A 12620-nucleotide genomic window follows, 5' to 3' on the forward strand; every position below is an offset into this window, starting at 1 on the left:
AAATTCAAATGTTTACTGGGTATTTTTTCCAACAACTGGCTGAAAGAGTCGCTGACACTTTAAGGAAGAACTGGAACAGATGCCAACAGAGGGGGGTGGTGAGTTTGCTTGCACAACTTCATTAAGGGAATGGGGAGAAGCAGACTATATTTAAAGCAAATCTTTGAGGGAGTCAAGTTGCTTTGCTGCAGGGAGGGTTTCTCTTCCTAGTCTGGCAATGATGCTGCTCCTCATCTTCCAACAGCATCCAGGCTGTCCTGAAGGAGGTTCTGTGGGTGCTCAGACCAGTAAGTCAAAGGGCAAAGAGGGGAATTCAGTCTGGTTTGTCCAGACCACCGAATAATGGGTGTGCATGCTTTGAAAATGATGGGGAGCAGGAGTTTCAGATCCCCCAAAACAGCACCTTTCTGCTGTTCTTTATTCTGCCGATTTTCAGACTTAACTTACACTATGAATGGGATTCCTTCTTAAACCAACCGCACCTTTCCAGCCTGCTTGTATTTCTGAATCATTTTCAGAAAGCAGAGGGCTCTATCGTAATCGAGGAACGGACCACCGCTGTCTTCAAGTGGTTGCCTGTTCCCGCCCTCATTGCTCTTCTTGCTCCCCTGGGGGCACAGCACTGCAGGACCCTGGGCTTAGGCTGGTTTATTTCAACGCCAGGTCCATTGTGAATAAAGCTCCCCTCATACACAATCTTATTGAGGAGGAGAACGCAGACCTGGCCTGCATCACGGAGACCTGGTTGGGCCAAGAAGGGGGTGTCCCCCTCTCGGAATTATGTCCACCAGGCTTCCGGGTGCTTCACCAGCCACGGGCCCAGGGCAGGGGCGGGGGGGTGGCGGTTATTATTAGGGAGAGTCTTTGCCCGCGAGTGGCCACTATCCCTCAGATAGGCGGGTGTGAGTCTCTCCTTTTGAAGTGGGGTCCTGGAGTTCAGTTGGGCCTATTGATTATGTACCTGTCTCCCAGTTGCGTGTCAGCGGCCCTGCCCAAACTTCTTGATGTCTTGTCCGGGTTGGCGATTGAGTTCCCCAGGCTCATAGTTCTGGGGGACTTCAATCTGCCTTCCATGGGTGAGGCATCTGAGTTGGCTTGGGAGTTCATGTCCTCCATGACGGCCATGGACCTGACTCAAATAATTCAGGACCCAACTCATAATGGAGGGCACACACTCAACCTGGTTTTTATCTCTGGGCAGTGGATTAATGGTCTGGGTAGGGGAGATTTAACCATCCAACCCCTGTCATGGTCCAATCATTTCCTTCTCTGGCTAGACTTTCAATACGGCACCCCCCCTCCACTGGGAGGTGGAACCGACTAGGTGGTTCCACCCCAGGCACCTGATGGACCCTGAGAGGTTCCAGACAGAGCTTGGGACATTTCCTGCTTCCCTTGCCCACGACTCTGCCGAGGCCCTGGTGGCAGCCTGGGAGAGGGCAGCTGCTGGGGCCTTGGATCGAGTTGTGCCTTTGCGGCCTCTGACCCATCGCAGATCCCGGGTATCCCTCTGGTTTACCGAGGGACTCCGAGAGATGAAGCACCGGAAAAGACACCTAGAGAGCTGTTGGAGGTCCAGCAGATCCGAATCTGATCGAACACAGCTAAGAACGTATCTTAAGTTTTACCTAGTGGTGATAGAAGCGGCAAAGCGTGTTTACTTTTCCGCTCTCATTGCGTCCACATTGCGCCCAGCCGCCTTGTTTAGAGTGACCCTCTCACTGCTTAATCAGCAACCAAGGGATGACCCCTTGCAAGGTAGGGCTGAGGAATTTGTACAGTATCTGCAGGACAAAATTGCTCAGATCCAGACTGGTTTGGACTCCGACTGGGCAGAATCTGGAGGGGTGGAGAGGGCAGATCTTGGTTTTACCATTTGGGGGGAGTTTGACCCTGTGTCTTTGGATGATGTGAACAGGATTATGCATAGACTGAGCGCTACAACCTGTTTATTGGACCCATGTCCCTCCTGGCTAGTTTCGGCTACTGGGGAGGTGACAGGGGGCTGGCTCCAGGCAGTGGTCAATGCTTCATTGACAAAGGGTGTCTTCCCCTCCACCTTAAAAGAGGCGGTGGTGAGGCCCCTCCTCAAGAAGCCTGCTCTGGACCCGGCCTCATTAAATAACTATTGTCCTGTCTCCAAGCTTCGCTTTGTAGTGAAGGTTGTTGAGAGTGTTGTGGTGCATCAGCTTCCGCATTTCCTGGATGAAGCAGACTATCTGAACCCGTACCAGTCCGGTTTCAGACCTGGTTACAGCATGGAAACGGCATTGGTCGCACTGGTTGATGATCTCTGGTGGGCCCGGGACAGGGGTTACTCCTCTGTCCTGGTCCTACTTGACCTCTCAGCGGCGATTGATACCATCGACCATGGTATCCTGCTGCGACGGCTCAAGGAGTTGGGAGTGGGAGGCACTGTTTTATGGTGGTTCTCCTCCTACCTCTCGGGCCGTTCGCAGTTTGTAGTGGCAGGGGGGCAGAGATCTACCCCGAGGCCCCTTTCTTGTGGGGTACCTCAGGGGTCGGTTCTCTCCCCCCTCCTGTTTAACATCTATATGAAGCCGCTGGTTGAGATCATCTGTGGCTTTGGGGTGAGGTATCTCCAATATGCGGATGATACCCAGTTGTTTATCTCCAACCCGAGCCAACCCAGTGATGCCCTTGACGTGATGTCCCAGTGTCTGGAGGCGGTGCGGGTCTGGATGGGAAGGAACAGGCTCAGGCTGAATGCCTCCAAGACCGAGTGGCTGTGGATACCGGCATCTCGCATTGTCCAACATGTTCCATCTCTTTTGATGGGGGGAGAGCTCTTGCCCCCCTCAGAAAGGGCTCACAACTTGGGTGTCCTCCTGGATTCACGGCTTAACTTGGAAGACCATCTAACTGCCGTGACCAGGGGGGGCTTTGCACAGGTTTGTCTGGTGCACCAGTTGCGTCCCTTTTTGGACCGAGATGCCCTATGCATGGTTACCCATGCCCTTGTCACTTCTCGCCTGTATTACTGCAATGTTCTCTACATGGGGCTGCCCTTGAAGTGCACCCGGAGGCTTCAGCTGGTGCAAAATGCAGCCGCGCGGGTGCTTATGGGAGTATCTCGATACTCTCATGTTACACCTCTCCTGCGCGAGCTGCATTGGCTTCCGGTTGCCCTCCGGATACGATTCAAGGTGCTGGCAATTACCTTTAAAGCCCTACATGGCTTATGCCCGGGGTACTTGCGAGACCACTTCCTGCCATTGTCTACCTCCCATCGCCCAGTTCGCTCCCACAGAGTCGGCCTCCTCAGGGTTCCATCGGCCAGGCAATGTCGGCTGGCGACCCCCAGGGGGAGAGCCTTCTCTGTGGGCGCGCTGACCCTCTGGAATGAATTGCCTCCGGAGCCGCGGATGTCCCCTGACCTTCGATCCTTCCGCCATGACCTGAAGACATGGTTGTTCCAACAACCGGGCCTGGACTGACCATGGTTTTTTAATTTGGTTTTTATTGTGTAAATTGTCCTGTATTTCTTATATTTATTGTTTAATTCTTTCTTAATTTTTGTATTTTATGTCTCTTAATTTTATTGTTGTGAGCAGCCCTGAGTCCTTAGAGAGAAGGGGGGCATATAAATTTAATAAATCCTAAATCCTACAACTTTAATGAATATATGCACAACTTTAATATTAGTAAATGGCAGCAAGCTTCTGGCCTGAGAGAGGAGCCTGCTTGGTACTTCAATGAAAGATCTCCAGAAAATTCTAGGTTGAAGCTAAATTGGAAAGTTAAAACAACATCTCTGAGCGATGACAAGCCACTTTTGAATTGTTTCCAAAAATAACCCCCCATGGTGAATTCTGCATGAAATCACCAGGGATCAAGTTTGATTTGGAGGAGACTTGAGTAGGAACCCCAGTAGATCAAGCTGCTGACACTGTAGCAGGAGGACATGGAGGGTTTACAGGAGGAAAACATGGGGAAAAGAACATTATGCTGTCACAGCACAGGGTGTGCCCATTTGGTATGTCTGCTGGGGCAAAACGATACTTTGGGAGTTTTTTGGCTAATCTTTCATTCTGCGGAAACCTCTGTATCTTAAGTAAATAAACTCAAGGCTGACCTTCACCTTTAAAAGTTTAAAATGCTGCCCCAAACCAGCCATTTCCCTGCAGAATTTCAAAGCTAGGTTCGTCTAGTGATAAGAAGCACGAAGAGAGACTAGGGATAGTATGGTCCAGCGGCTTTTGGATGCTGTATATATATATTGATATTGTATGCAGTTTGAAGAAATGACCTACGTGTTTGCCGTACAGAGAAAATTAGCAGCCATTTCCATGGGTGGAATACTTAATCTGTGCTGCCCTCTGTAATCAAATAATAATCACCAGTAAAGCTAACATAATCTTCCAAGTAGGAAATGTAGGTTTGTTCCTAGCACCCTGGAATATGACTAAAATTCGGATGTTATTTTTCACAGGGTATTTGTGAAACTAGCTAGTTTTTCTCCAAAGAAACATTGTTTATTAAGCTTTATTGTTGTGTTAATAGCACATCCTCAGCCTCGTTTTAATATATCCTGCTGTACGGTACTAAAGTCCACATGGAAATTTATAACTAGCAGAGCATTGACTAGCTTAAAGAGTTCCCCTGTGGTGTTTTTAGGATCATCTGAAGAAGATACAAAGGTCTCATCTTCCAACAATGCATGAAAATCCTCATCCTGCCCATCTATGTGTTTGCCTATTTTGGCTTGTGGGACCCTATTTGTATGAAGTTCAACAATGAGTCACCAGGTTCACAATGTTCCAATGCCATTTTTCCCCCCAAAAAAAGATTCAGTACCAAAAGTTCCAACTTTCATATAAACCAAGTCATGATTCAGACATATTGCTACATGAGAGCAATAGTTCCTAAGGAAGCTGTAATTCTCAGTATGCCACCTTTGAAATTTACCATTTCTGCTCTCCTATTTTTGAGTCGGTCAGCTTGGCACATACAGAATTGTGTCCTGACCAGAGTGTTCTTTGGTGAGATCTGGCTATTTAGAGCCAAAAAAGGTCAGCAACTTACTTATCTTACAGGAAAGTACTACAGGCAGGGATGTATGGCTTTCTAAAGTATCACATAACATCTTTCTTTACCACAATGAAAGGTCAAATGGATGAGAGAAACGTTTGGGATAGAGTTTTCTTTTTTTTCTTGCATCAGCTCTATATGTGTTTTTTCTTACTGTTTATTAAATTCATATGCCATCCACTACTAATACACCAGCTCACTGCTGGAGTTGGCTGACGGGATGAGACCTCACCCCTTCCCGTCCATCTCCTAGCTCTCTTAGTTTCGGTTTTAGTACAGTTTTTAATGATATTTTAATCTATGTAACTTTAATATTTTAATTATCTTTTACTTGTTTTATAACTTGTAAGCCACCCAGAGTCACCTTGCAAGGGAGATGAATGACATAAAACTTGAATTAATAAATACAATCTGCATTTAAATCAAATTCAAATGTTTACTGGGTATTTTTTTCAACAACTGGCTGAAAGAGTCGCTGACACTTTAAGGAAGAACTGGAACAGATGCCAACAGAGGGGGGTGGTGCGTTTGCTTGCACAACTTCATTAAGGAAATGGGGAGAAACAGACTATATTTAAAGCAAATCTTTGAGGGAATCAAGTTGCTTTGCTGCAGGGAAGGCTTCTCTTCCTAGTCTGACAACGATGCTGCTCCTCATCTTCCAACAATGCATGAAAATCCTCATCCTGCCCGTCTATGTGCTTGCCTATTTTGGCTTATGGGACCCTATTTGTAAAAAAACTTTCCCAGTTTTCATGACGGCCGCAAGCAAATTCTACACTATAAGAATGCACAAGCAAAAGGAGATGCTGTTCAAGAACATGGGGGACTTCGCCGACGCCTCGGGAAAGCTCCACCTGCTTGAGATCGGCGTGGGAACCGGCGCCAACTTTCAGTTTTATCCACCCAACTCGCACATTACCTGCTTGGACTACAATCCCAACTTTCGAAAGTTCATCCAGAAGAGCATGGCTCAGAACAAGCACCTGCACTTCGAGAATTTTGTGGTCGGCTCCGCCGAGAACATGTCTTCGGTACCGGACGGCTCTGTGGATGTGGTGGTTAGCACGACGGTGCTTTGCTCTGTCAGCAACATCCAGGCTGTCCTGAAGGAGGTTCTGCGGGTGCTCAGACCGGTAAGTCAAAGGGCAAAGAGGGGAATTCAGTCTGGTTTGTCCAGACCACCGAATAAGTGGTGTGCATGCTTTGAAAATGATGGGGAGCAGGAGCTTCAGATCCCCCAAAACAGCACCTTTCTGCTGTTCTTTATTCTGCCAATTTTCAGGCTTAACTTACACTTTGAATGGGATTCCTTCTTAAACCAACTGCACCTTTCCAGCCTGCTTGTGTTTCTGAATCATTTTCAGACAGTGTACAACTTTAATGAATATATGCACAACTTTAATATTAGTAAATGGCAGCAAGCTTCTGGCCTGAGAGAGGAGCCTGCTTGGTACTTCAATGAAAGATCTCCAGAAAATTCTAGGTTGAAGCTAAATTGGAAAGTTAAAACAACATCTCTGAGCAATGACAAGCCACTTTTGAATTGTTTCCAAAAATACCACATACCCCCATGTTGAAGTCTGCATGAAATCACCAGGGATCAAGTTTGATTTGAAGGAGACTTGAGTAGGAACCCCAATAGATCAAGCTGCTGACACTGTAGCAGGAGAACAAGGAGGGTTTACAGGAGGAAAACATTGGGAAAAGAGCAGTATGCTGTCACAGCACAGGGTGTGCCCATTTGGTACGTCTGCTGGGGCACAACGATACTTTGGGAGTTTTTTGGTTAGTCTTTTATTCTGTGGAAGCCTCTGTATCTTAAGTAAATAAACTCAAGGCTGCCCTTCACATTTAAAAGTTTAAAATGCTGCCCAAAATCAGGCATTTCCCTGCAGAATTTCAAAGATAGGTTCATCTAGTGATAAGAAGCACAAAGAGAGGCTGGGGATAGTATGGGTCCAGCAGCTTTGGGATGCTGTATATATATTGATATTGTATGCAGTTTGAGAAATGACCTACGTTTGCCATACAGAGAAAATTTCCATGGGTGGAATAGTTACTCCATGCTACCCTCTGTAATCAAATAATAATCACCAGTAAAGCCAACGTTATCTTCCAAATAGGAAATGTAGAGTTTCTACATGGGGCTGTCCTTGAGGACCACTCAGAGGCTTCAGCTGGTGCAGAATGCGGCTGCGTGAGTTGTGATGGGGGTTTCCCGATACTCCCATGTAACACCTCTACTCCGCGAGCTGCATTGGCTCCCGGTTGCCCTCCGGGTGAGATTCAAGGTGCTGGTGATGACCTATAAAGCCCTAAATGGCTTGGGTCTGGGATATCTGAGGGAACACCTGCTGCCAGCATCAAGTTCCCTTCGTCCAGTGCGCTCCCACAGGGAGGGTCTTCTCAGGGTGCCACCAGTAAGAGACTGCCGGCGGACGACACCCAGGGATAGGGCCTTCTCAGTGGGTGCGCCTGCCCTCTGGAACCAGCTGCCAGTGGAGCTGAGGACTGCCCCCGACCTCCGTTCATTCCGCTGGGACCTGAAGACCTGGCTCTTCGAGCTCTCTGGCCCAGGCTGAGAATTAATCTTAATTTTAACTGGGGTTTTATTTATGCAGGGACAAATATAATTTTTTTTAATTTGTTTTTAACTTTTGTATCTTTGTTTTTTAATCACCCTGTAAACCGCCCTGAGTCCTTCGGGAAAGGGCGGTATATAAATGTAATAAAATAAAATAAATAAATAAATAAATAAATAAAAAGAGCAATAGTTCCTAAGAAGCTGTACTTCTCAGTATGTCACCCTTGAAATTTACCATTTCTGCTCTCCTATTTTTGAGTCAGTCAGCTTGGCACATACAGATTTTTTTAGTTCATTTTATCAAGGATATCATTCATCTCCTCATGATATTTCCTTGTATCTTCCTTGTGGGAGAAAATTGCCTCTTAAATCGCTTGTAGTGTCAGTTGCATCTCCTTCTGGAAGTTATTAGCTTTATCTTGTTGAATCATTGCTTGTGTTTAGACCACATCCTCAGCCTCATTTTAATACATCCTGCCGTGTGTTACTAAAGTCCACATGGAAATTTATAACTAGCAGAGCACCCACTGGTTTAAAAAGTGCTCCTGTGGTGTTTCTAGGATCATCTGAAGAAGATACAAAGGTTTCATAAGATGTCTCATGATCTGCTCAAAGAACAGTGAGTACATAACATGAGGACCTGATAAAACTATAGACCACGGTAAACAATCAAGAGTCACCAAAAACCAAGCCAAAGAACTGAAAATCAAAAAGCACAGAAAAGAAGTGGTAAGAGATGATGCAACACAGCAACAATCCTGGCAATATGAAGTTCAAGAATGAGTCACAAGGCTCACAGTGTTCCAATGCCACTTTTTTCCCAGGAAAAGATTCAATGCCAAAAGTTCCAACTTTCATATAAACCAAGTCATGATTCAGACATATTGCTATATGAGAGCAATAGTTCCTAAGGAAGCTGTAATTTTCAGTATGCCACCCTTGAAATTTACTATTTCTACTCTCCTATTTTTGAGACAGTCAGCTTGGCACATACAGAATTGTGTCCTGACCAGAGTGTTCTTTGGTGAGATCTGGCTATTTAGAGTCAAAAAGTTCAGCAACTTACTTATCTTACAGGAAGATACTATAAATAGGGATGGATGGCTTTCTAAAGTATCACATAACATCTTTCTTTACCACAATGAAAGATCAAATGGATGAGAGAAGAGTTTTGGATAGAGTTTTCTTTTTTTCTTGCATCAGCTCTATATATGTTTTTTCTTACTGTTTATTAAATTTATATGCCGTCCATCTTGCAGTTCAAGGTGACTCTACGCGGTTTTAAACTTTATTTAAAATTATAATTAATAATACAGCAATTTATAAAATGTTATGCTGCCCATATTGAAATTCAAAGTGAACTCTGTACAGTTTTAAATTTTATTTAAAACTTTAATAATACAGAAATTTATTTATAAAATTTATATGCCGCCCGTCTCCAAATTCAAAATGACTGCATGGCTTTATTTAAAACTTTAACAATAATACAGATATAAAGACTTATTCATTTCCCTCTTTTAAAAAGTGCATCCACAGTTTTCTGTGCTTGTTTTATATTTTTCTGTCTTACTATAATTTTATTTAAAACAAGGAAGCATTTGCAAAAAAAAGCCTATGAATAAACATATCATTAGTGACACTATACAAACTGTATAAAACAGAATGCATCATTTTTATGTAATGGTGTTTGGAAATAACCTTGGGAGACAGAAGGAAGAGCTATGAATTAGAAAAATTAGACAATAATTAGACAAGAGGCAAATGAGTCTGCAGAAGCAATGGGGACCACAAGCTTCCCTAGATTGTTAGACTGGAAAGATGTGCTTTCAAACATGCAAGCTTTTGTTAATTTAACATTAAAATAAAGCTAGAGCTAGTACTTCTGGGTGGGCTTCTTGTCTGGACTATATTGCAAAGCTGAAAATATAAGATATATTTTTTAATTTAGCACCAAAGTCTGCACTCTATTGATTAAAGGAAAAATAACATCACTCTGCTGCTCATACACCAGCTCAATGCTGGAGGTGGCTGATGGGATAAGACCTCATCCCCTTCCCATCCATCTCTTAGCTCTCTTAGTTTCGGTTTTAGTACAATTTAATACAGTTTTTAATGATATTTTAATCTATGTAACTTTCATATTTTAATTATCTTTTAATTGTTTTATAACTTGTAAGCTGCCCAGGGTCACCTTGCAAGGGAGATGGATGACATAAAAATTGAATTAGCAAATACACAGTGAAGCGTAAAATTTGGTGACCCCTTTTGAATTTTTAATATTTCTGCATACGTTTGACCTAAACTGTGATTGGCTGTCCGCACAAATTCTAAACCTAAATAAAGACAACCCAATTAAACAAATGAGTTAGAAACATTATCCTTCTACCATTTCTGCTTGTCAAGACATGAGGCTAATTTTATTCTCCCCATCGTTCCTTTGAAATTTTGGTGACTGCACCTTAAAAGGATATTATATATTTAGGAAGAAGCAGTGAAGGGCAAATAAAATGAACCACTCCCTTAAAAAGAGAAGCTCCAACATTTGATACTTTTTAGTATAGAAGAAGAGGAAAACAGTTGAACAATTAAAATTGTGAATCTGTATAAGTAGTTATTAAAAAGGAATTTGTCTTTTCTCATAATAATGGTATCTAGAGTGAATGCAACCTCACTGGATATTCGCGATAAAAAAGTAGCATTTTAGAGTGGAAAGAACTGAGACAACAAATGAGTTAGGGGACTGTTATCCAAATATAAGTTGTTACTGTACATACATTACAACTTGCTTGACTTTATGGTCAAGTGTATCTTTTTATTCATTTAGCAATAGATAAATCAGCTTCCTTCATCGTATCTTGATGTACTGAGGTCAAGTCCTACCTTGGCCATGAAAGCCACCTGGGTGACTTTGGGCCAGCCACTCTCCTCGGCCAACTCGCCTCACAGAATTGTTGTTGTGGAGAACATCGGAGGAGGAAAGTGTGTTGGATGCGCTCTCCACCTTGAGTTATTCGTAAAAATGATAAAGCAAGGATATAAATAAATAAATAAAAGAATAAATTATTGAATTTTTGAGTTTGATACGTGGAAATATATTGAAGTGATTCAGCTACTTAGTCAACATCCTTAAATAAAAAAGGCCAATTCTCAGTTTTCCAACAACTTGAATCACCTGTAAATCATTAATGGATAAATTGTATTCCAGTTCCATTATATTTAATTATATTAAATTATTTAAAAATTGAATTATTGCTTCAGATCCCCAGGGTTATATAACAACAATTTTGATTATAGTGTAAATTTTGTATGTAATTTCAAAGCGTTCTGATTGATTGATTGATTGATTGATTGATTGATTGATTGATTGATTGATTTTGTATTATTTTACTTTTTCCAGGGTGGTGCATACTTTTTCCTAGAACATGTAGCAGCTGACAGATCAACTTGGACCTACTTCTTGCAACAAGTCTGTAACCCTGCCTGGGGATGTATGACAGATGGGTGCTCTGTGTTAAGAGAAAGCTGGAAATATATAGAGAATGCAGGGTTTTCTAAACTGAACTTGCAACACATAATAGCTCCATTGGTCGTAAGTATAGTTTGTCCCCATATTTATGGATATGGTGTGAAGTAACTGTTCAAACTGGAGAAAGTGTCTTTCTCTTAAAATCAGATTTCTGAATTTAAGGAATTAACAGTAACAGTGGATATGCTGCAATAATAAAAGGGTATCCTCTATTCTATATGATTCGGAGTGTATTACTCGTAACCTGTGTGGTGTTCTCTAGTAACAAAGTGGTAATGGGAAAAGCTATAACCTAAGCACAAGCAGAGCAGGGAATCTTGCTTAAATACTACTTCAGGCAGAAGCCTTTGTTGGCCTTTAGGAGAGGCCTACACAGAAAGACTTTTCTCAGCTTCTTACTCCCTGTACTTGTAGAGAGGGTAAAACTGCATATATTGACATGGGATTAGACTGAAAGCTAAGGCTTAGCATTTAGAAACTGACAATGTTGTAACAAAGCTTGCTAACTATTAAATTATGTATTATCTCCTAGTTTTACTTATCATGCTTTTCATTTTCAATAAAAATGGGTTTGGGGTTTTTTCCTCTCTCTCTCTGATGAACCTCGTCTTGTGACTTTTTCTGAGTATGGGCAAATGCAAATATTGTGTCCCCTGATTCTGGGATATATTTTAAGGTGTGTAACAGATCTATGGAAAACCCTGGCCTTCAATAATTATTTTAAGTGGGGACTGAGAAGAGATTTGTTGTTAAACCTTAATCTGATATTTACACGTTTGTAGAAACATTTTTGGAAAATACTTTGACATATTTGCTTACCACCACCCCATCCTATTTCTATCTACCATTTACAAAAGGTCGCAGATCAGCAGGGACTCACTTTGTGGCCAATTAACAAAAAGAAGTGGGGCAGCAAAAAGGATTTTCCCTGTTGATGGACCCTGGGAGATTCCAGAATTCAAAAATCCAGATTTAAATGCCCTCAGCCTAGTGCTTTTTTCATTTTTTAAATTTATTACAGTCAAAGATTTATATAGAAAAAACCAAACTGTTTAGAAATAAAAGGATGGATATAAAACACAAGGTAAAAGAATTGAAGCCTTTGAACTCTGGTGCTGGAGAAGACTCCTGCGAGTCCCTTGGACTGCAAGGCGATCAAACCGGTCAGTCCTAGAGGAGATCAACCCTGACTGCTCTTTAGAAGGCCAGATCCTGAAGCTAAAACTCAAATACTTTGGCCATCTAATGAGAAGGAAGGACTCACTGGAGAAGAGCCTAATGCTGGGAAAGATTGAGGGCAATAGAAGAAGGGGACGACAGAGAATGAGGTGGCTGGATGGAGTCACTGAAGCAGTAGGCGTGAGCTTAAATGGACTCCAGAAGATGGTAGAGAACAGGAAGGCCTGGAGGAACATTGTCCATAGGGTCGCGATGGGTCGGACACGACTTCGCAAC

At 42.8% G+C, this 12620-nt stretch overlaps 1 protein-coding gene across 2 annotated transcripts; it reads left to right on the plus strand.

Moving 5' to 3' along the window:
• The first annotated feature begins 219 nt into the window (after window positions 1-219).
• LOC308662688 (thiol S-methyltransferase TMT1A-like) lies at window positions 220-11736 on the plus strand. Of its 2 annotated transcripts, XM_081318798.1 has the most exons (3): window positions 220-287; window positions 5803-6188; window positions 11037-11736. In XM_081318798.1, the coding sequence occupies exons 1-3, from the start codon at window positions 221-223 to the stop codon at window positions 11271-11273; spliced, it is 690 nt and encodes a 229-aa protein (XP_081174924.1). In that variant the 5' UTR covers window position 220; the 3' UTR covers window positions 11274-11736. The 2 variants fall into 2 exon arrangements, with proteins under 2 accessions (XP_081174924.1, XP_081174923.1); XM_081318797.1 differs by lacking the exon at window positions 220-287 and having other exon boundaries at window positions 5673-6188.
• Window positions 11737-12620: the final 884 nt, after the last annotated feature.

The sequence above is a fragment of the Vipera berus genome (genome assembly GCF_964194415.1).
Source record: "Vipera berus genome assembly, chromosome: 2".
In the NCBI taxonomy this organism is placed as follows: Eukaryota; Metazoa; Chordata; class Lepidosauria; order Squamata; family Viperidae; genus Vipera; species Vipera berus.

Bases quoted from the DNA above. Each gene is read 5' to 3' on its own strand.
- LOC308662688 (XM_081318797.1), top strand. From the start codon at position 5,697: ATGCTGCTCCTCATCTTCCAACAATGCATGAAAATCCTCATCCTGCCC. The intron at 6,189-11,036 runs GTAAGTCAAAGG...TACTTTTTCCAG, and splicing joins TTCTGCGGGTGCTCAGACCG to GGTGGTGCATACTTTTTCCT.